At 38.5% G+C, this 25,777-nt stretch overlaps 1 protein-coding gene across 1 annotated transcript in view; it reads right to left on the bottom strand.

Moving 5' to 3' along the window:
• Nucleotides 1-25,777, bottom strand: part of Atg6 (Beclin-1-like Atg6) — a 187,684-nt gene that overhangs the window by 152,081 nt on the left and 9,826 nt on the right. Inside the window, exons 2-3 of the mRNA XM_067151648.2 lie at nucleotides 22,906-23,066; nucleotides 6,098-6,249 (exon numbers count right to left, since the gene is read on the bottom strand). Of these exons, the coding sequence (XP_067007749.1) occupies nucleotides 6,098-6,249; nucleotides 22,906-23,066 (313 nt within the window). The remainder of the gene's footprint in view (nucleotides 1-6,097; nucleotides 6,250-22,905; nucleotides 23,067-25,777) is intronic.

Below are 25,777 nucleotides of genomic sequence, written 5' to 3'. Positions count from 1 at the left end.
AGGGGGGGGTGTCGTCCAAGGAGTCCAGACACCCCAGGAGTTTTAACGAATCTACTTTTATTAAGCATTTTATATATAACGTATATTAATATTAGCTTCCGGAGTCCGACTCATTAGCTGAATCATCAGTGTTGAGGCCTTCGGTTCAGAGGGTCCCGGGTTCGATTCCCGGCCGGGTCGGGGATTTTAATCGCGTGTGATTAATTCTTCTGGCTCGGAGACTAGGACTTTGTCCCAACACTTTCCTCTTCATATTCAGACAACATACTACACTGCCAACTACCAAAGAAACACACAACAGTGATTACATCCCTTCATATAGGGTTGACATCGGGAAGAACATCCGGCTGCAAAACAGGGCCAAATCCACATATGCGGCACAGTTCGCACCCGCAACCCCACAGATGAGGGAAAAGCGCGGGGGGTGTTTGGAAGAAGAAGAAGAATATTACTATTAGCTTCCAGAATCCGCACGAATCCACCACTTTTGCTTGGATCCAAGGAAACTAATTTGCTTTTTAGGTTTTCTACACCATCTAAACTCTGGAAGTTTGGACACCTATCAAAATAAAATTCTGGATAAATGGCCCCACCCCAAACTGAAATCCTGGCTACGCTACTGAGGTTAGGTGATGCCGTTTGAGACAGAAAACAGCAATGTTTGCCACAGAAGCCTCTGGATTGATACCGTATTTCTCCGAATCCAAGACTACATTTTTTTTCTCACAATCTCATGTGAAATATCAAGGGTCGTTTTACATTTGCGGCCTGATAGTAATGAACACCACTGGCAACTACCACAGTAACCACGCTGTTTCTTTTCATCCCTCCGCGTGCGCGCACAAAAACTCGTTGACAAACGACCACCTCTTTATCATAGGCCTACATCGCTAGCCGCGGCGACCGGTCGTACAGTGCGTATGTGTAGCATCACTGAATCTCGGGAAAAAGTGAAGAGAGAATGACATTCTATTATCCTCTACAAAAACGTTTCTCAAATCTGCAAAATGACATCAAAACATGCGAGCCTTCGAATTCTTAGAAAGGCCACGGCTACTCAGTGGCAGAGTTATAACGCATCTGCTGTACCTGACGCTTTAAAATTACGTTTTATAGATAGCAGGAATATTTTCGTGATGGATCGTTGTATTGTAAAGATACGTGGAACAGGTATTGCTGGCAAATTTTCAACGGGTTCTTGTAGATGTTATGATGCCAATTTTAAGTTAATGGCTATTAAATACTCGGAAATGTATAATAATTGCGAAGCCACAACAAAATACGGCATAAGCCTAACTAAAGCCAATATTCGGCGTTACCGTGAAGACAAAGCTTAAAAATGCGTACTGCACAAAAAATGCATTCAGTGGCCTGCAACAAGGATGCTTTAAAGAAGTCGAAGATGAAATTGTGAGGTATTGCACAAAAATGCATGGGCGGAATTGTCATACCGCGGCACAATAAACTCGTTCGTTGACTTTCAAAGTCCGTGATTAAGACCTATAAGGAGCGTGCACGGTACTAGTAACAGAGCGCTCTGGCAGAGTTCCAAGAATTAATACGGTGAGAGTGCGTTCCGCTGAAGTGAAGACTTGCGTCATAGTTATGGCAAAAAATATTGTTGCATCTTGTCATCAAGATATGAAGTAGTGCTATGGAAGTTGTAATACAATTTGGGTTTGAGTACATAGACTTCCAAAATAGTAGCAAGTCAACAGTGAATAAAGCGCAGAAACTAGTTGACAGTGGCTGTGAGTTACAAGTTGAGAAAGACGAAATGTTTCCAGTTGTACACTTACCGGCTTTGTCATAAGATAGAAGAGTGTTAGCAAAAGCCCATGCAAGGTTACAGTTCAGGTAATTACGTTAGCTCATTATTGTTAAACGTACAGTATTATATTTTCTTCTTCTTCTTAATCTGTTTACCCTACAGGGTTGGCTTTTCCCTCGGACTCAGCGAGGGATGCCGCCTCTACCGCCTCAAGGGCAGTGTCCTGGGGCTTGAGACGTTGGGTCGGGGGATACAACTGGAGAGGATGACCAGTACCTCGCCCAGGCGGCCTCACCTGCTATGCTGAACAGGGGCCTTGTGAGGGGATGGGAAGACTGGAAGGGATAGAAAAGGAAGAGGGAAGGAAGCGGCCATGGCCTTAAGTTAGGTACCATCTCGGCATTTGCCTAGAGAAGAAGTGGGGAAACCACGGAAAACCACTTCGAGGATGGCTGAGGTGGGAATCGAACCCCCCTCTATTCAGTTGACCTCCCGAGGCTGAGTGAACCCCGTTCCAGCCCTCGTACCACTTTTCAAATCTCGTGGCAGAGCCGGGAATTGAACCCGGGCTTCCGGGGGTGGCAGCTAATCACACTAACCACTACACCACAGAGGCGGACCAGTATTATATTTTACATTTTAATTTTATGTGATTCAGTGAAGTCTGTAATACTTCGAATTTCTATTACAGATTGACAATCAACAAAACTGTGTTGAATCAAACTGTGACTGTGTGGCTGTGTGCCATTATACAGTACTACAATTCTGATTCAGGATTTAGTAAGACAAATTTGCCGCAAGAATGGGCGAAACCAAATTTGAAAACAGCTGGTATGTAATATTATCGCTGTTAATTATGTAATAAATTTAAGTGCTCACAATATGATTAATAGAGTGTAGATTTTATATCTTCTAGGGTCCATAAAATATGCGAAAGGGAAGAAGGCTGAAGATCTATTTCCTAAGAAGAGGGTGAGAACTGACAAGGGTGCTGTTATTACCATCGATGAACTAGGAAAAACAGATATAGATAATTCACCTTGGACTGAAATGATTAGAGCGGAGCTGAAAACAGAGAGTCTGAATCGGTAGCTAAAAGTTTGTGTGAAGAGTTGTGCAACAATAGTGTCAGTATTGGCATAAGAATAAATTTTAATAAACTCATGAACGAGTTGCTTCAACTTCAAAACGATTCCACAGTGTTCACTTCTGAGAGTTTGTTTTAAATGATCGCGCGGTTAGGAGTGCGCAGCTGTGAGCTCGCATCCGGGTGATAGTGGGTTCGAACCCCACTGTCGGCAGCCCTGAAGATGGTTTTTCGTGGTTTCCCATTTTCACACCAGGCAAATACTGGGGCTGTACCTTAATTAAGGCCATGGCCGCTTCCTTTCCATTCCTAGGCCTTTCCTGTCCCATCGTCGCCATAAGACCTATCTGTGTCGGTGCAATGTAAAACAAATAATAAGAAGAATGTTTTAAGTGAGGATTATTATGCTTCTCATATTACGCTAACAGAAAAAAAATGCTTGATATAGCATAATGCTTGATATAGCATTTAAAACTCAGTTTCCAAGTCAAGGTGATGAATGGTTTAAGGTATAATTTAAATGCATAACATGGCTTGTACGAAGAATACATGTAACATCTCTCATCTATTCTTCCCACAGCCGAAATATACTTCCTGCGTCTGTCCGATTCCCATGGACGACCAGGAAATGCGTGAAATGTAATTCCTTTTCCATGCATGTTTCTTTGTGTGTTGTGGCAGTTCACTGCACAAAAGTTTCTATTTGATTTAGGCAATTTGATACACTATTACTACCACAATTTCACACCCACAGTTACACAGCCTGGATTGACCGCTCAAGACAAGATCACCAAAACATTACCGATTTCTTCCACTAGAGGCGCTAAGAGCGGCCGTGCACGCTCCCTATACATCGCTAGCCGCTGAAGTTGGCCGAATCTTGCGAGCAGGACGTGTGTGCAGCGGCAGCCAGTTATATCTGACACTGAGTGAAAGTAACAGTTTTACAGTAAGCAAGAATATTTTCCTGATGGATCATCGTATTGTAAAGACGCGTGGAATGTGTATTGCCAGCAAATTTTCAACTAGTTCCCTTCGATATTATGATGCCAATTTTAAGTTAATGGTTATTAAACCCTCAGAAATAAAACATAATTGTATAGCCGCAAAAAAATTACGGCATAACTAAAGCCAATGTTCGGCGTCTCCAGTCTACAAATGCGTACTGTATAAGAAAGACATTTATATGATTTTACAAAGCCATTTTTAAGCTTGATAATTTTTTAAAGGAACAAGTGGGGGTCGTCTTGGATTTGGAGAAATATGGTAATATTTTTTTTTTTTCAAATGAAATTAAATACACACTTTCGCATAGTATTGGATTTCGAAAAACAACAAACAAGTAAGCCACAATGTGGATATTATCCGCGAAAATTCAAATTTTGAGCAAACTGATTGCCATTTCATACTGAATTTAATGTGTATGGGGGTTTTCCAGACTTTTACAAAAAATCGAATATAACGACAATTCGCTAAATTTTCCACTGTTATGAATTCTCGCTATAACGGACTTCTACTGTATCTCCCTCAAGCTCTCCAACTCCTCCTGCATACTCCTTAATGCCTGGCCACACCCACAGTTCCGACACTCGCAGTCCTTAGCCATTCTTTACTAAACAATGAAAAGAAAAGGAAAAATAAGAAAACTCATTCTGTGCAAAATAAAAATGAAAGGAAAGAAATATTGTCTAGGTTAGTTCACAAAGATCACACGACAGTAAGTTAATTAATATAGGCTACTACTACACTACAATACTACTTAATTGTATGATGGGGAAGTGCTGAACTCTGATATACTACCATTATTCTTGGTTCTGTTATTCAACCTGCTAGTAGGCTACCAATTGTACATTGATCTGAGAACCACCCAGGAGCTAAAGCTCAAACTTTTAGGAGGATAATGTACTCTTAGGAGTTCGTACACCTCGTTCTTTAAGTTGTCACTAACTTGGTCCAATTAGCAGCCAACTTGCTAAAAAGGATCCCATAGTAGCCTTATAAAGGTCTTACTGGTTCTCTCCTGGTGGAGTACAGAGTTCTCTAGTTCTGGCAGATGGTGGCTGGGACAAGGTAAACCACACAGCTCTCCTCATGTAGACATAACATTTAAAACCTGTTGGCTGATGGAGATTTTTCTAGAGGGTATTATCATGAAATGTTTAGGGTAGGAACTTTGACATTTCCTACTTAATTTAATTATATAGGCCTCTCCTTAAGTTATTCATCACATTTCAAATTCACGAAGGTGCCAATTTCTGCCTATAAACTGTCTAAAGGAGTGTTAAGCCTTGTTTCCATTTATCAACCTTTTTTCGCTGTGACTAGGACTTTACAAAATTTAACCTTCATTTATTTTTTATTGTAGTTTTTCTCCCTATAGTTGTAGTTTAGCACGAGCTTATCCTCTGAGTCAATGAGCATTCATGCCCCATTAGACTGTTATCAGGTCATTTTATATGGGGATTGTGACTGATGTTTCCAATGTCCCTGTTCTCCTTGTGCATCTGAGCTTTCCTCAAATTAAAGGTTACATTTTATTTCATTTAATATCTGGTATGGCCAGACACTGTGCTTGATTTGTACCTGAATATATCAAGGACAACTTGGAAGATTTTGTTCATTGTTATTTGATAGCGTTCCAAGAGCTTTTAAAAACTTTTGAAAAGAATGTATCTGCTGTTAATGATAGATTTACTATTATAATTTGCTATTATTAGATTGTTAAGGGAAAGAAAGAAACATGCACACACACACAAAAAAATAAAGCTCAGAATATACATTTTTCTACTGCCTTGATGCTCTTTCTTTCTATTACCTCGTCCAGTCCTAAGGCTCCGCTGCTTGTTATGTCCCACACCCTGCCTGCCCTAACAATTTTATTGCACATAACATTAGTGATAAAAATTGTAATTCACACATTATTTTTTTTGCTATTGTAGGTAGAATCTTGGATGTTTCTGCAACAGCACATGATGATTATGTGTTTCTTAAAACAAATCTATATTTTATTCAGTTTTGAGGTACGTCATTATGTAAAACATAAATGAAAGCCAATTTTTAAATATTCTCTCTCCTAAAATTAGGGTGCATGGATTATTTACCTATATGGTACACTGCACTATATTAAGTAAGCTCTTTTTGAGAGTGAAGAAGTCTGTGAAGACTGTGAAAAATAGATGTCACTCCACAACTTATAAAATGATATAAAATTTACAGCAAATGGTTAAGAAATGAAGTACCTTTTGAGGAATTCACTATATTCTTTCCATTCCTCTTCTGTGAGTGTGAGCTGCTGATCCAGAAGATTCAACAAAGTATCGGTGCATTCTTCACACAAAGGATGATCTACCTCTGTGTTTCCCGAGAGGATGTCGAACAGTCCAGCCTGGACCTTAAATTTAAATTACTGGGTAACTTAAACAGTCATATGAAATGAAGAATATAAAAACACATACACGGTGATTTGTAGTATGTTCAGATCATTTCAGGGGAGATTAGAAATGTTGTTCTGTTTAGAAAGTATAGTGATATTTTTCAATCAAGGTAATAGTTTTCCAGATAAAAAAAACAAACAAAACAAAATTTACATTTAACATCCTATTAGGAAAATATCTGAATCAATCTCAATTTTCTTAATGTCAATATAGAGGATTTGATCCCTGATGGGAAAATTATATAAGGAAACGAAAAAAGAAAAAAAAAAGAAAAAAAAAGGACTGAATTACCTGAGAAATTTTTCACTTGGTTACTATTCACTTTTTGAATAAGTAATCAGTAAAATCACAATTACTTTGCAGAACATCAGTTTTAAAGAAGTTCGCTGACATTTTTTTTTTCACACAGAGCTGAATGATACTGAAGTCCGCAAGCCAAAATACAAAATGCGTCAAAGTTAAATATTCCAATTTCTAAGGATGATAGAAGAGACCTAAGTGAACGATTCTTGGTGAACAGCCATGGGTCTGAAACAAATTATTGGCTGACAAACTCGAGAACTGTACTGTAAAGCTATAAATTAATTATGACTCATTCTTCAAAACCATCAACCATTCTGTTCAACATATCATGACATCAGAATGCAATATCCAGGCTGTGACAGCACGAAGTAAATTTTTTGTTTGTTTCAAGCAGAGCGAGAGTGTGTACGAGACCAACTGAATCTAAGAAAGAATTTGTCAATTGGGTGCTTGAATGTGTACGGCAGACAATGACACATCATTGCAGAGCATGTACTGAAGCAGGAAAATACACTTTTGAACAGTTTCTAAAAAGATTACAATTAAATTGACAAGCAATTTTTATTCTTAACCACCTATGGTTATTTAATTAAAAAACTGTTTCTTCTATCATCCCTAGAAGTTTAGGTATTGCATTTTGATACACTCAATATATTACCTCATTTATTTTAGCACAGAGGCCCTGAGTATCTATCATCACTAAGTGAGACTAACTAAACATGATACTTTGGACTTTTAAAACTATTTTTTCCCATAATATTTTTTTTAGTGACAAAACAGTACAGCTACTGGTTCTGCTAAAGTAGAAATTTAAAAAGTTATTTTCATTGCCACTTAATTTTTTTTTTACACATCTTGCCCCTATAGCCCATACATAGGTGGAAACTGCTTGTCACAAAAATTTTAATGAAAAATGAAAACCTACAACCTGTTTTCCAGTCATTGACCGGGTCAGGGATGTAATGAATGAAGCAGATATAGGCTGTTAGTATGATGGGGTCGCCACTCCCAAAGTGATTTATTAATGAATGACAGATGCTATGAAATGAGAATGGAGAGTGTTGCTGGAATGAAAGATGACAGGGAAAACCGGAGTACCCGGAGAAAAACCTGCCCCGCCTCCGCTTTGTCCAGCACAAATCTCACATGGAGTGACCGGGATTTGAACCACGGTATCCAGCGGTGAGAGGCCGACGTGCTGCCGTCTGAGCTACGGAGGCATTCACAAAAATTTTAATATCACAATGAAATCTACTGCTATGATTAATTTTCTGTCTGTCACTGCCTAGACAAAACTCTTTTATCCCATATATGCCCGCAACTTTTGTTTTTGAATGAAGTGTTCATTTTCACATTTGTTGCTTCTTTTAGTTATATTAGGTTAATGGCAACACTGATTTTTTGTTTCTATTAGCGTTACTGTCTGATTGGCCATGGGTCGAAAACGACCCTGTGGGCATATAAACTACCTTTTCCTAAATTGTTGTAATTACATATCTTACAGTTATTTACTAATACAGACAACCATTATTGTGTGAAATGTTATTGTTTTGTTTATTACAATTATACACAAATATTATTACACAGATAATTATGAGTTCAAGTACAATGGTGAATTACAACACATTCACAAAAATATTGCAGCACTAGAAAGTTACAAGCACTGTGTGCATCTGAAGTCTCAGTTTTCATGAAACTTTAAGAAACATTTATCATGCAATGCGACATTGCATCTCTTGCATGCTTTCGTGGTTTTACTTTTGCACGAAACACATCTTTTACGTTTCTGACCCACAGTAATCATATGACCATCACTTTTGCGTGCGATTTCTGGGACATTCTTTATGACATTCCTTGATCGGGTAGATGGGCCGGGTTGTGTTCGCGCAACTCCATATTTCAGAAGAAGCGCTTTAGCTAGTTCCCTACGAAATGATAGAAGATCATTGGTTCTTCCAAGGGAACGAGCTAGAAGGTAGGCATTGTTCACATAAACATCTAGCAGCCAAAATACAATCGGTGTGTACCATTTCTTTCCCCTAATTCCAACCCGGTACACAACAACATTGCTATCCATTTGATCCACTCCGCGCATATAACCATTGTACTGATGAAAACTGAATGTCTGAGGAATGGCAATTCCTTTTTTCTGTGCTGAAGATTACCTTTGCGTGGGTCGAATAGGATGAACTCCGTACTCACTTGACAGGAGCTTAACAACGTTGTTATCATGCCACCTAATTGCACTGATACCGTGTTTCTTGTTTATCATTGTGTCAAATGCTCCTCTAGGCTCCTTGCCCATAACATCAATTCCCTTTAGTGGACAATGTCCCGTACGGTCCTTTCTAACAGTTCCTGTTGCCTTTACACCTTTTGTCTGAAGCAATGAACTTCATCAGCGGGAGGTTTATAGCCACATCAGTAGTTGAAACCTCCTGTTTGGAAGATAACCTTTCAAGCTCTTCTAAAATCCGAGTACCGAGTCTGTAATAGATTCCCGTGATAATTCCCTCTCCCCAAATATAAAAACGTTGCAATAATAACGGAAAGAAACTAAGCTATATCTTTTCATTGAGCAATACTGCAATTATGATCATATTTGATGAAATGCATGAAAGGTTCCTTATATGCCCACAGGGTCGAAAACGACCCATATCAAATATCTCGTTTTATTATATGACCATATAGAAAAATTAAAAAACTTGTGACATGTAGTCGTAAACTATATTCTTTACTCTAAGTAACAGCACAAGAACCAAGCTAAAATAATAAACAGCAAAATTGTCAACTTGCATTTTCTGCCGCACTGCATCAATACTATGCTGAAGGATGTAACACAGCAATCTGTTTGCAGTTACAAGGCAAACAATACAGCTTCAAATCAACAATCACACATTCACAATAATAGCCAACATACTGACAAATACATAATCATGATTTTAAGTCGAAAACGAATCCATGGGGATAAATGATGGCAAATGACTATTGTGGGTCGTTTTCGACCCTGTGGGCACAAATCTCACATGGAGTGACCGGGATTTGAACCACGGTATCCAGCGGTGAGAGGCCGACGTGCTGCCGTCTGAGCTACGGAGGCATTCACAAAAATTTTAATATCACAATGAAATCTACTGCTATGATTAATTTTCTGTCTGTCACTGCCTAGACAAAACTCTTTTATACACCTTCCACTAAAACCTTAAAACACATGTTCCAGAGATGGTGCCCATTATTATATAGGAATTTACTGAACTTGCCCATGCTTTATCCAATAAAAATGAAGTAACGGGCACATCTTTAGTTCTATCACCAAAGAAAGCCCAGCATGTTACTTTCCAGTTTTCAGAAGGAAAAAAGTTGAAATTAATTTTCTTTGTAATTCTAATGATTCTCCAGGAAATTATATTTACTGTGTCATACCACTGGCCAAGTGCTGGTCAGATGGATTCTTGCCCCAGGTGGACTGGCCACCGATACAGTGTACAAAGAGTCCATGCCTCCTCTTTCTGTTGATCTCTCTTCCCACACTGCCTTGCCATTGTGTTTGTTCTATTACATATTCCCTTTCTTATTACTGCCTGTCTCTATATATGACCTAATTCACAGAGGTGTTAACTAAACTAAATTCTTTACCAGCAATTTACAGTTTACACATTAATGTCAGGTAGAAACAGAAGTCAGTAACACTGCCAACTATCAACACGTCAATGATGAGTAGCATACGTTCTGCTAGTTTACTTATACTTTTACGTTTGTAAAATTGACATAATGCATCGGTGTATAATAACAGAGATTTCAAGGTTCAATCACCATTGATCTGCATTTAGAACTGTCGCCCAAGTGGCAGATTCCCTATAAGTTGTTTACTTAGTCTTTTCTTAAATGATTTCAAAGAAGTTGGAAATTTATCAAACATCTCCCTTCATGAATTATTCCAATTCCTAATTCCTCTTCCTATTAACAAGTATTTACCCCAATTCGTCCTCTTGAATTTCAACATTATCTTCATTTAATAATCTTTCCTACTTTTAAAAACGCCACTCAAGCTTATTCATCTACTAATGTAATTTCAACTGACAACTCGAAACATTAATTGACTGTTCATTCGTTACTGCTCTTTCCTTATCTTCATGTTTGAAACTGCCTGCACAGTACTACCAATATTGAATGATACTGTCTGTATCAATATTTTTTTCTGATATCAGAATATCAAATCAGTACACTTTGTCCTTAGGGGCAACATCTCTTGGCGAAGTGTTTATTCTGCAGGTTTAACAATATTATGAGCATTAATGCAATGCTATTTCTGTAAGCCCTCTGCAAGCCTTTGATTCTCAAATAGAATGGAAGAAACCTATCAGTTTAAATGGCTGTTGACAGCTCCCATTTACCTTTTGCTGGTGGTTTAACATGGTTCTAACTCAGAAAGGTTTTAGATGATGATGGGATAGGAAAGGACTAGGACTGGGAAGGAAGCATTGGTGTCCTTATCAGGTACAGCCCCAGCATCTATCTGACAGGAAAATGGGAAACCACAGAAAACCATCTTCAGGGCTGCCAATTGTGGGATTGGAATCTACCATGTTCCAAATGCAAGTTTACAGTTGTGACTCGTACTACGGTTCTCATTTATTTATCAGTCTTTAGGCAAAACTTACAAAGATGAGCTACTACCGTATTTCTCCAAATCCAAGAAGACTTTTTTTCTCAGAATCTCATGTGGAAAATCAAGGGTCGTCTTGCATTTATGACCTAACAGTCATGAACACCACTGGCAGCTACCAACGTAATCACGCTGCTTCCCTTCACCCCCCACGCTCGCATAAAACTTGACCTTCAACATCTGTGTCTTTATTAGGTTATAGGCTACATCGCTAGCCACGGCAACTAGTTGTACACTGCCTCTGTGTAATGTCACTGATTCTCGGGAAATACAGTAGTGAAGAGAGAATGATGTTCTACTTGGCGGGAGACAGACTCGCAGTGTGAGCAGCTAAGCAAGCGACAATCCCCTGAATAGATTTTTTTTTTTAAAGTCCCTGTATTAGCCTCTACAAAAACGGTTCTCAATCTACAGAATGGCACCACAATATGCGTGCCTTCATTTTTTATTTTTGCTATTTGTTTTCCATCGCACTGACATAGGTAGTTCTTATCTCCCGGATGCAAGCTCACAGCTGCGTGCCCCTAACCACACAGCCAACTCGCCCGGTCCTTCAAATTCTTAGAAAGGCCATGGCTACTCAGTGGAGAGTTATAAGGCGTCTACTGTACCTGGCACTTAGTAAAATTAACAGTTTTACAGACAGCAGGAATATTTTTATGATAGATCGACGTATTGTAAAGCCACGTAGAACAGATATTGCCGACAAATTTTCACTGGGTTCTTATCAATATTATGATGCCAATTTTAAGTTAATGGTTATTAAACATGCGAAAATGAAGAATAATTGTGCGGCCGCAAGAAAATACAGTATAACTACACCCAATGTTCCGTGTTAGCATGAAGACAAAGATATCTTAAAAATACGTAATGTACAAAAATGCATTCAGTGGCCCGCAACAAGGATGCTTTAAAGAAGTCAAAGATGAAATTATGAGGTATGTGCGTGAAAAATGCAAGGGCGGAATGGCCATACCATGGCGCAACAAACTCGTTGACCTCCTTCAAAGTCCGCGTCTTCATTATGCATCGCTAGCCGCTGAAGTCGACTGAAGCAGGCAAGCAAGATGCGCGTCTAGTGGCAGCCAGTTGTACATGACGCTTAGTAAAAGTATTAGTTTTATAGAGAGTATATATATTTTCCTAATAGACATCGTATTTTAGAGATATGGAACAGGTATTGCCGGCAAATTTTCTACGGGTTCTCTTCAATACTGTATTATGATGCCAATTTTAATTTAATGGTTATTTAACCTGCGGGAATAAAGAATAACTGTGCACCTGCAAGAAAACACAGCATAACTAAAGCAAAAGTTAGGTGTTGGCATGAAAACAAAGATAGTCTAAAAATGTGTACTGTACAAGAATGGCATTCATATGATTCCACAAAGGACTTTTTAAGCCTGACTTTTTTTTAAGGAAAAAGTGGGAGTCGTCTTGCATTCATGGTTGTCTTGGATTCGGAGAAATGCAGTAATTGAATAAGCAGTAGTTTGTTCACAGTAGTTAAACAAACATTTTAGAAATGAAACTATCAACCAAGAATATTCTAGAATGAGAGTATTGCTATTAGGTTTACGTCGCAACGACACAGGCAGGTCTTACGGTGATGATGTGATAAGAAGGGGTAGGATTAGAAAGGAAGTGACTGTGGCCTTAATTAAGGTCAGTGTAGCCAATCATAGGTAATAAATTTCATATTATTCCGTATTGAGTAGGTGGAAACCTTTTAGCTCTTGTTTTACAGTGTAACCAACTTGCTCAACAAGGTAACTAGAATATAAGGTAGGCTACTCTCGGGGTTGAAGCTTCCATTGGCTGGAGCGCTCTGACATCATGCGGTATGAACGATAGCAAGTAAGGTACACAGTCGCAGTACAGCAAGCCTGTGAGTTCTCGTGCCTGTGAAACATCTTCTCAATCTTTCATCAAATAATAGTCTGGTTTAGTCCGATTCGATAAGTAATGGCACTTCCAATAGATTTAAAAACCTGAAAATGAGTTAAATTTCGTCACATGCTGAGCAGGTAGAACATCAACTATCAAATACATGACATTTTAATTGCAGCCATTTCAGAAACAAAAAGAAAGCTTCAGGGATCAAAAGAGACAGTAAATTATTTACAGTTTTACAGTGGGGTTGACAGAGATACTAGAGCACAGGCGGGTGTACTGCTCATGGTACACAAAAGATTAAGATCAACAATTGATAACTACACCTTTTGGAATGAAAGGATTATCCAATTAAGACTAAAACTATTCAGGGGTTATCTTACAGTTATAGGGGTATACGCTCCAGTGGAGGGCAATTCAAACGAAAGTGATGGGTTCTATAATGATCTACAAAAGATAGTCAATAAAATTAACAAACAAGATATGCTACTATTACTGGGAGACTTCAATGCCAGAGTTGGTAATGAGAAAATTCAGAATCACATCGGAATCCATGGAGAAACAACCCGTAATAACAATGGAACGAAATTAATAGATTTCACTGTCTTCAATCAGTTAAAGATTATGAACACAATGTTCCCACACAAGGACACCCACAAGTATACGTGGTCTGCACGAAATCAGAAATCGATTATAGATTATATAATTTGTAATGGTAAATTGGCAGATTTAGTCTTGGATACAAGAGTCTATCGAGGCCCTGAATTGGAAACTGATCACTATCTATTAGTAGCACCTATTCGTCTGAGGCCTAGATGGTATAAAAGAAACACACAAACAACACAAGAAATTAAAACTTCTTACAATGTTAACCTATTAAGAGACCCCAGTATAAAATGGCTGTACCAGAACAGACTTAATGAACTTACACAGATGACACCAGTTAGTGACAACGTGGAAATGGAGTGGTCTAATTTGTGTTCAATTTTAAAGCAGTCTGCTTTTGAGAGTTTGGGAGTTAAGAAAAATGGCAGAGGAAAAAGGGTTTAAGAATCTGGGATGAAGAGATTGAAAAGGTTATTTCAGACAAAAGAAATGCTTATAAATTTTTTTTGTCAACTGGCAAATTAGAAGATAAAATAGAGTATCACCACAAGAGAGCAATAGCAAAAAGGGAAGTGTGGAAAAAGCACAGAAAGAGTTGGGAAAACTTTGTTTCACAACTGGAGACTGATATAACAAGACCACAACCACAGACCTATAAAATACTCAAGAAACTAAATAATGATGTAAAAGAAGACATACGCATTAATGCAATACCTCTAACGGAGTGGCTCATTTATTTCTGGAACCTTTGGAGAGGTTCAAATATTGAGCTATTTCTTCTGCCAACATCTCTTAACAAGTCTTCGGAAACCATTACACTCGAAGAACTGGAGCTAATACTCAAAAAACTTAGAAATGGAAAAGCATCTGGAGAAGATTCAATAAATGCAGAATTATTCAAGTATTCCAGTGACATCTTCAAGCAAAGATTTCTCAAATTCATCAATTTAATTTGGAATGGCAACAGACCACCAGAGAATTGGCAAAAAGCTATAGTTATTCCTCTTCATAAGAAGGGCAGTGTGAAAGATTGTGGAAATTACAGAGGGATAAGTATACTCAACTCAGGTTACAAAATTTACTCAAACATTGTCAGAGAAAAATTATTCAGGTATTATGAAAATGTGATTGGAAATGAACAACATGGATTTCGAAAGGGGCGCTCATGTGCTGATGCTTCCTTTACCTTGAGAATCTTAGTCGAAAAACGCAGGGAATTTAACTTGGAAACTCACATAGCATTTGTTGATTTTAAGAAAGCCTTTGACCTAGTTAACAGGAACAGACTTCTTAATATCTTAGCAGAAGATAATGTCCCACAACAGTTAATAGATAACATATACAACATGTACAGTGACAACCTTATTGCAATAAAGTTAGGTAATCATCAGACTGAATGGAAACCGATCAGCAGAGGTGTGAGACAAGGTTGTGGACTTTCTCCTTTGTTGTTCATAATCTATATGAACACCTTCCCGTGTAATTGCGCGGGTTAGGAAGCCTCCGTGGCTTTGAGAAAGGTACCATTCCTGTATTTGCCTGAAGCTGAAATGGGAAACCACGCAGTAACAGTCCGAGCCATCTGTTTCGTGGGTCACAACTAACCTTGCCGGAACATGATCAATCCCAGTCAGCAGATATCTCACACATCTAGATGCCATACTCTTTGGTGATGATGTTGCATTGGTAGCATCATCAGAAGATGATCTTCAGTGGTCAGTATTTAATCTCCAGAAAGTCTCTTCAAAATTCGACATGATCATTTCACCACAAAAGAGCAAAATAATGGCCTTTAAGGGGAAGGACCCTATCCTGAGTAAAAAAAGTTTAGATAATAAAATTTTGGAAAGAGTCAACGAATTCAATTATCTGGGATACAATTTTTTTTTTTTTTTTTTTTTTTTTTTTTTTTTTTTTTTTTTTTTTTTTTTGCTAGTTGCTTTACGTCGCACCGACACAGATAGGTCTTATGGCGACGATGGGACGGGGAAGGGCTAGGAAAGGGAAGGAAGCGGCCGTGGCCTTAATTAAGGTACAGCCCCAGCATTTGCCTGGTGTGAAAATGGGAAACCACGGAAAACCATTTTCAGGGCTGCCGACAGTGGGGTTCGAACCTACTATCTCCCGAATACTGGATACTGGCCGCAATTAAGCGACTGCAGCTATCGAGCTCGGTGGGATACAATTTATCTTACCAAGGGGAAATTGATATCTCTGCAAAAATAACCAAATTTACCAGAACAACAGGAATCATAAATCATATCATGAAGCCATCTCTTGTCCAGAAACACACTCGCTTACGTCTTTATAACACTTTAGCCAGACCAACCCTTTGCTACGGCAGTGAGGCATGGACAATAAGAACTCAAGACATTTCCAGAATTACAGCACGTGAAATGACATTCATGCGCAGAACAGCAGGCTATACGAAATGGGATCGTATAAGAAATGAAGATGTGCTTAAGGGACTGAATGTGAAATCAGTAATCAATTACATCTATGATTACCAAGAAAACTGGAAACGTCATGTTCAATGGATGGAATCTGGAAGACTACCAAAGGAGATCCTACGCTATCAGCCAAGAGGACAGAGATCTATAGGACGTCCAATGAAGCGATGGAAAGAAAATGCAAGACCGTAACGGGCCATATGGCCCAGTATTTGGAAGGATGATGATGATGATTATGACATAACCTCTCCTGCCCAAAGGCCAACCTCACCTTCCCGAGATGAAAACCTGTTCCCAGCCCTGTTGACAGAGTCACAGCAGTATAACCGTTACATCCATTATGGAGGAAATGCTGTGATTTCAGCTAGTCCATTAGCTGAGAGGTGGCAGCCCCACCAATGGTCTTACTTCCTTCAGGCTAGCAACCCGTCGGAAGGACATTTGACTGCTTTCAAGTCTTACAAAAAGTAAAATGCAAGACCGTAACGGGTCACATGGCCCAATACTTGGAAGGAAGATGATGATGATGATGATATTACGATAAGAAATAAAATATTGCCAAGCAACTCAAAAATAGAAAATACATCTCAGAGAGTTAGAGTAGGTGAAGTTTTGTCTGACCCTGTAATAGTTGAGAGGGGAGTTCCTCAGGGCAGTGTTTTCGGACCTTTATGTTTTCTTATATATATATAAATGATATGAGTAAAGGAGTGGAATCGGAGGTAAGGCTTTTTGCGGATGATGTTATTCTCTATAGAGTGATAAATAAGTTACAAGATTGTGAGCAACTGCAACGTGACCTCGAAAATGTTGTGAGATGGACAGCAGGCAATGGTATGTTGATAAACGAGGTTAAAAGTCAGGTTGTGAGTTTCACAAATAGGAAAAGTCCTCTCAGTGTTAATTACTGCGTTGATGGGGTGAAAGTTTCTTTTGGGAATCAATGTAAGTATCTAGGTGTTAATATAAGGAAAGATCTTCATTGGGGTAATCACATAAATGGGATTGTAAATAAAGGGTACCGATCTCTGCACATGGTTATGAGGGTGTTTAGGGGTTGTAGTAAGGATGTAAAGGAGAGGGCATATAAGTCTCTGGTAAGACCCCAACTAGAGTATGGTTCCAGTGTATGGGACCCTCACCAGGATTACCTGATTCAAGAACTGGAAAAAATCCAAAGAAAAGCAGCTCGATTTGTTCTGAGTGATTTCCGACAAAAGAGTAGCGTTACAAAAATGTTGCAATGTTTGGGTTAGGAAGAATTGAGAGAAAGAAGAAGAGCTGCTCGACTAAGTGGTATGTCAGATCAAAAATTAGATGGATGGCTTTTCCGGCGTTTGCTCTATTAACCAGTGTTTCGTCTTAGGTCTGACACTAGACTCTTCAGAGTGGGATGTGTCAGACCCTACCCACTGACGCTGGGGTGTATGCAGGTGAACTTATCAGAAGCTTATTTATGAAGCACAGTCTGATAACTGCATACGGGAGATAAGTGGTATGTTCCGAGCTGTCAGCGGAGAGTTGGCGTGGAATGACATTAGTAGACGAATAAGTTTGAATGGCATTTATAAAAGTAGGAAAGATCACAATATGAAGATAAAGTTGGAATTCAAGAGGACAAACTGGGGCAAATATTCATTTATAGGAAGGGGAGTTAGGGATTGGAATAACTTACCAAGGGAGATGTTCAATAAATTTCCAATTTCTTTGAAATCATTTCGGAAAAGGCTAGGAAAGCAACAGATAGGGAATCTGCCACCTGGGCGACTGCCCTAAATGCAGATCAGTATTGATTGATTGAAAATAATTTATTTCCTGATGAAGTAAATATTTAGATCAAATGGCATAGGAAAATATGCATCATATCGACATATTTATGGAATTATATTAAGTTATTAAAACGTACGTGTCAGGAGACTTAATTACTTGAAGAACCAGCCCAAAGCTTAGCCTTCTTATTGGCATATTTTCTCAGTGCTAGCTCGTTACTCTTTGCATTAAAATGCCATATCCTAATAAATGTCCTGGTCCTTACGTAGAGACAAATTATTTTGTCATAAAATACTGGAAATTTTGACTTAATAATAGAAATAAGAGTTTTCACGTTTTTGCATCTGGATACAGTCTTACCGTGAAACACACCAAATGAAATTTCGAACTGGGATATATTTTTTAACCACTCATGACTGGGATGTGTGAGGCCCCCTTTTAAAATAACCGAGATCCAGTAACAGTTCTCTTCTCGCACTACATTTTTGTCTCTTTCTTCGTATTTACTGTATATCGGATCACGGATACTGTATTATTTCACGAGCTTCGAAATATATTCAGAAATATAAGTTATTAACATATAATAATGTTAATGTTATTGGATTTTACGTCCCACTATGTTTTTGAGCACCTTCACCACCGGACTGGGACAGGATCGAACCTGCCAAGTTGGGCTAAGAAGGCCAGCAATCTACCATCTGAGTTGCTACTCAACCCGGCTATTAGCACATAACAATAATTATAGAAAATATGATTTTCATTTAGTCATTTATATCTGACACCTTTTTACCGTACGAACTGTAATAATGGAGATATTCAAGAGTTTATTACAAAGTGTTTCAATAACCAAGCATTGCCGACGAGGAAGTATTGTTATGTCATCACAGTAGCAAACTAACTGGCTATGATGGTTGTTGTCGTTATTGTCTTTATAATATGCGAAATAATAATAATGTTATTTGTGTTACGTCTCACTAACAACATTTACAGTTTTCTGAGACTCGAGGTGCCGTAATTTTGTCCCGCAGGAGTTCTTTTACGTACCGACAATTTATAGCACCACACACGTTTCCATAATATGTTGACTGCATTTTAATCAGCACAGTGGTTCTACTTCAGATACTGACAACACGAACACTGTTCACGTAGTGAACCACTATAAAATTATTATGTATCCGTGATCCGATATATAGTAAATACCTAGAAAGAGACAAAAATGTCGGTCGGTCACTTGCTTTCTTGGCTTACACTGCGTGAACCATCAACAATAGACCCCAAGTGTAAGCGTACGAAATGTAGCGCATAGAATCCTCTACAAAAAAGTCCGCAATGGCACATACCTATTTCCAACCGGCTGCTCTCTAGAAGCGATTTTATGCTACAGTCCACGGTAAAAAATATAACTCCTTAAAATTAAATAAATATTTCGATATCATCCTCGAGTTCCTCATCAAAATAAATTGTTTGACCTCCTCCAGTATTTTATAAGGATTACAATAACCTTGTCAGGACATTATTTGCTTGAATGGTGCAGATGTTATGACCATTTTAGACTGTAGTGGTGATACGTGTCAGCAGGACGGGCGACCGCTGTCTCATATCACACGACGTCACGCAGAAGGCGGACAGGGAGAGAAACAAGTGAGCACGATGCGGGAACAGACCCCTCTGCTTGCTCAATTAGAATAAGAATTTCAAAATATATTACTCTAAGGATACTGAAGTTGTGAAGAACTTCAAGTAGTTATGCAGATAAGTAATGGATAATGTAGGACTGGATATGGAAACCAAGAGGAGGATATACTATGTGTCTGACGAGAAGTTGTGGCAGCTTGTAGGTACGGCGTAAATAACAGATACTACACTAAGCTATAAATATTAGTCGCAATAGACAGTGCAGGTTCCCTGAAATAGATGCACATTCATTACTAAACCGTTCATTGTGCAGTACTTACAGTAAATGTGTAACTAAAGCACAATAGCACTACCACTTTGAAACTTCACACCACCACCTCAATTCGCAAGAATAACTGCGGACGGAACAAATGTTTATTGTCAGGCTTTGAGACTGGCAAATGCACAGTAGCAATGCTTACCCATCACATCCCTTAACTCATATCCATGCAACTTCTCGTCAGATGACCATAGCAACCTGGGAGTGTATGCTACTACAGAGTATGGAATATACTATTGAACAAGGAACGGTATGCCATTAAAGGCTGGGAGTTGGCAATCCCCATCTATATAGTCGAGCCACTTGATTTATAAATCATGTTTTGTTGAATAGTAATATGGGTAATGGTTTTTATGTACCTTGAAGGGGAACATTCGTAACTTGAATAAGTATTCCTTTTCATCAGATGTAGTGATTTATTGTTTAATTTGGTTTGAAGTGAATGTCCCTATATTCCTCGTAAATTGTGTGCACTTGACCCTCTCAACTGTCAATCTGGTGTTGGTGTCCGTGCCAAGTGCACACAATTTACCCATATTACTATTCAACAAAACATGAATAAGTATTACTGGATACATTTTCTTACATACTGGCCATAGTTCCAAAAGGGATGATGAATAAGTGGCTCAACTATACAGACGGGGAATGTCAACTCCCAGATCAACTCAGGAACGTTTGGCTGCTGTAGGAGAGATGACATATTTCGGCACCAGCCGCAGCAGTTTTGATGTGTCATTTGGTTTCAATTTTGGATGCGTTGTCGGACTTCATCAATGTTTTAAATTTGGATTTTAAAGTTAAACATACCAGATTGTTTGGTGTTACTTTACCCTGTGGGCCAACATATTTCTAATGTTATAAGTAGAGCCTGGATTTCCATGCTTATCCATGTTTTTAAATAAGCTGGCTGACTTTACAAAGTTTACAAATATTCATTTTATGACTTAATGATTCCAAATAACCATTCTTTTTCCCTGCATGTTTGCATGTTTTGGCCTTTTTAGGAGAAAATTCATGCATAATGAGTATTTTGAAGATTTTGGATTCAATAGCTAATATTTGGACGTTTATATTGCATAATATAACTTTTCTTCTGACTTTGGTGCATATATAATATTAAGCTGCATAATAGTGCCTTTTATGAATGGTGGTTTGCAGAATTTGGGACCGTTTTTCCATGTTTTACAGTATGTCTGTTATTGAGAAACAGAGAAAATGTATTCCTGGTATCCTATCTGACAACCAAAGTTAGTGGCATACGTACGGTAGAGATCCCATAAACCAATTAACTTTCTTATCTGTTGCTTGAGTAAACATTGACGTAAGCCGGAAAGCCCCACGTCAATCTCTGTAATTCTTAGGAATAAGGTGTCCCAGTTATAAATTGCTATAAATTGAACGTTACTAAATGACGGCTCATTTTTTTTCTATGTTAGACAAAATAAACAAAACTTGTACAGTACCACACTTCTCTCTCTGTGAGGCCATGTTATTGAGATAGCAGCTTACAAACCTTAGTTTTGCACTGAACCTTTCATTGTTATCCTGTAATTTCCTACCCAGAACTCTCACTCGTCACATGTCTTTGTTTGGAAAATTCTAAGTTCCCATGGAGGGAATTAGATACTTTTCACCAATAGAGCATGTCAAAAAAGAACAGATCGCATGGAGAAGTAGCTGTGGCAGCTAGAGATAAGCTGAACAGTGATCCGTTCAAATCCTGATTTTGAATTTGTCAAGCTTATAAAAGACGTATTGTGGTGAAAAATGCAAAGATGTACAATTTGACCTGTCCCAGGTGTCTTCATTTAAGTATGCACCTGTCACTTATTGTGACATAGAAAGGTCATTTTCTGTGCTTAAAAATGCGCTGACAGATAAAAGAATGTGTTTAAATGAAGACAAATTGCAGAAATTAGATTTTGTACAATGTTTCAAAAGGAGCTGAATTTTCATAGTGCATATTTCCAGTTTATTGTGCATATTTCGCCATATGATAGGGCATGAATGCATGCATATTTTGAAATCTGACAGTGCATTGAAATCCGGGCTCTAGTTATAAGTGGAAATAAATGCAACCTTACTTGGAGAGCATCTCAGAGGAGAGATATGTTCATTGCGATGTCCAGGAACCCACCATCCTGCCCCTAGAAGTACATTTACTTTTATAACCTAATTAAAATTATTACACGCCATTTTCATTTCTGAAGTAGCTACTTGTATTCCTACTGGCCAATGTAAAGTGATACGTGATCTCCTTGCCGTGAAGAAAGTTAATTATAATCAGTCACCAAACGCAGCACAATAAAAGCACCAATCGTGTTTCCTCACGAAACTAGAGGCCTAGGGCCGCTTCGCCGCTTCTAACCGTCCAGACCAATGGTCTTGTCCAGATCCTATCCTAACCGTCCGCACGGCAAGAATCTTGTCCAGATCCTATCCTAAATAGTTCCTAAGTACAGAGGTTGGCAGCACAGAGCACCACTGGAGAAAATTCTTTCCGAGAAGGCCGCGAGCGAGTAAACAAACAACAGTGAAAGTCTTGGCCTAAGGGGTACAGTAATGATGACTTTCTTTATTATTGGTTATATGTGAACATATGTTTTCTAATCGGATCGTGGCTGAAGATGATCCAATGTATGTGGAGTCGAAAATAGTAATAATTACATAGGACACTATACAAGCTTATAGTATTGAATATGTGGATCCTTCTCTACCCTTTGATAGTAATAATCAGGTTATGATGAATGGACCTAGTTGAGAACAGCATATACAACAGGACCTAGATGGGTGATCACTGAGGAGTGATAAAGTGATAAAAAGGAATGGGGCAGAACTATGTTTTCCATGATCAAGTTGTAATAGGATGAGGGGAAAGAATTATGATGACAATTATTACAACTGATATTTATTTGCCCAATCTTGCATAGGCTATATATAGTACTCAAATTGAGTCATATCAACTTATTACCCTCATATGATGACTCAGGCTTGATGTTTCTCCTTCGTCCCCAACAAGCATGAAACCATTAGCACCATTGCCTGATTCAGTGAGGCGAAATGGTGGAATGTAGTGATCAAGACTTCCTGCTTGAGATTCAAGATCCACTTCAGGAGCTGCATGAATAGGCACTGGAATAATAAAATATGGCTTCTTAAAACAATAAAAGTCATGCAATTACATTTCATACAGAAAGATACAGATTACAGAAGATTTTAATATAGTGATAATGTGTACAACAGAGAAGTAAAGATAAAATATTAATCACAATTATTATCAGTATCAACAAGAGTACTATATACAATATAATTAAGGAGCAAATTACGTTGATACAGACTCTGAATATTAGATGAAATATTAGCCAACGATTTGAGAAAGAAAATATCAAAAGGGAACACCACAAGAAGGATAAGGGAGGAGGAGGCAGTCTCAAATCACAGGAATGAAGGGTATTTTGAGCTCTCTTACTATTATACTGAAATTATGTTCATACATGCATACATATACAGTATTACTGGATACATTCTTTTACATATTGGACATAGTTCCAAAAGGGATGGTGAACAAGAAAATGAAAGCACTAAATATGAACTTCATGAACTTCAAAAACAATCTGATGATGGTACAGCAGACTTTGAGTCCACTGATGACATAGTGTATACAAAGGATCCCTCCAGGGATGCTGACAATGTCTCATTCGATATGTGACTGCTGATACTACCATATCAACCATGGATGAGGATGAAGCAGTGGAAGCAACAGAAGCTCACAAAGTGATTTCATGGAAGGATCCCAAATACGATAGAAGTGAAAAATTACTTCATCCATAGTGGAGATGCAGAGACTTGAAATGCTATATATTTCTTAAAAACAAAAATCTGTCAGACATTCCAGGTGACCACAGGGGTTCAGAAGAAACATGCACAAATACAAATAGGTCTACATGGAAATACCTCAAATTACATTTCGCAATTATAATCTAATGAAAAAATATTTTAAAAGATGCCATACAAATGGTAGTGCAAAATATTTAAGGAATCTCAAAATTTTGGTACAGATGTCATTCATCTCATTTTGAATGATGCTGAGTTCTTTCACGATGGCTACCACATGCTTGAAAGCTCTTCCTCAAGAAGACCCTTTGCGTTCAGGTTATATCTCTCACACTTATTATTATTATTATTTTTTTACAATTGGCTTTATGTCGTACCAGGTAGGTCTTATGGCGACGAAGGGATAGGGAAGACCTAGGAGTGGGAAGGAAGCGGCCGTGGCCTTAATTAAAGCATTTACCTGGTAAAATGGGAAACCACGGAAAACCATCTTCAGGGCTGCTCGCCGTGGGGTTTGAACCCACTATCTCCCAGATGCATGCTCACAGCCGTGCGCCCCTAACTGCACGGCCAACTCACCCGGTATATATCTCTCTCACTGAAGCGAGGTATGCGTAATTGATAGACAGGTTTCTTCTCCTCATCAAAGTGAACAGCTTGCTGGTTGTCCTGTTCCATTCATACTGTTGGGTCTAAAATCAGTCCTCATTTTTCTTTCCTATTAATACAGATTATACCTATTCAACAATTACTGCCATCTTCTGAAGTACGGTGCACCTCCTCATAAACTTATCAGTGCAATTATGTAGTGATGTAGCAACTGAAGAGCACACTATATGATGATGATATTTCCTCAACAATTCACTCTTAGAACACTTTCCCAGGACGACCCTACAGTTCCCACTCTCCACATCCTGGGTGTCAGCACAATGTCGTGTATTGGTTCCTTCCAGGTACCGCTCTCACAGCTGAGATGTTACAGGACATCTTGATGGAATAGCCGACTGGGAGAATGATAAGCCTTTCCTACTGTTCAACCACAAATTAGTCTTGAGATATTGCCCATAAACTTCAACTCCTCCTTCCTACATGAGGGAGTTTACACCATGCTTCATAAGATCGTTTTCTCACTTCATTTTGTATCCAATGCCTGAACTTTGATGTCGTATCCTCATCGAATAGAATGTCCAGATATCAAAATATAGTAGAAAAGCATCTAGAAAATGAACTTGAAATTGCCTCCACAACACAAACTCACATATTAGATTTAATTAATGTTGTCTCTTTTCATTTTGATCTGGAAGTTTCACTATACTGTATTAATTCATTCTGGCCTTTTTTCAACTACATGGGGTCAGCACAAATGTGGATTAAGCTCAGTTTTATGGCCAGATGCTTTTCCTGACATCAACCCTATGTGGAGGGATGCATTCACTACTGTGTGTTTTTATGGTGGTTTGCAGTGTGATGTGTTATATGCAAATGAAGATGTGTATTACAATGAATACAAACACGCAGACCCAAGCTGGAGGAATTAATCAAATACAGTTGAGGAATCGAACCTGGGCCGGGGCCAGGATGCTAACCATTCAGCCAAGGAGTGTACTGTATTAGGCTATTAAACTCAATTTTATAGATGGAATGCTGATTAATTTATGGACTACAGCTGAGAGTGTTCAAATGGAAAATGTGTCCCAAAATCTGTTCTAGTTTCTTTGAATAGTGGACACCTCTTAATAATGGGCACTTTGTAAATCCCCAAAAGTGTCTGCTAGTGAGAATTTTCACTGTACCTTATATTACATTTACCTGTCCTCAACAGAAATCTGAGCAAAGTGGAAAAGAAATGTCGTACCATTCCATTGTGTAAAGTATCATTGCAGTTCTGTTTAATCAGACTGGCTTCGATGTCAACTCAGTAAGTTATATGCGTGCAAAAACCAAAATTAAATTGGCTCCATGTCTGGCAACATTTTGTAATCTACCAGTGAATGTGATCCCTCTTGTTG

The sequence above is a fragment of the Anabrus simplex genome, chromosome 1 (genome assembly GCF_040414725.1).
Source record: "Anabrus simplex isolate iqAnaSimp1 chromosome 1, ASM4041472v1, whole genome shotgun sequence".
NCBI classification, from domain to species: Eukaryota; Metazoa; Arthropoda; class Insecta; order Orthoptera; family Tettigoniidae; genus Anabrus; species Anabrus simplex.
The sequence above is the reverse complement of the archived record's forward strand: the minus strand, read 5'-3'. Positions and strand labels throughout refer to the sequence as shown.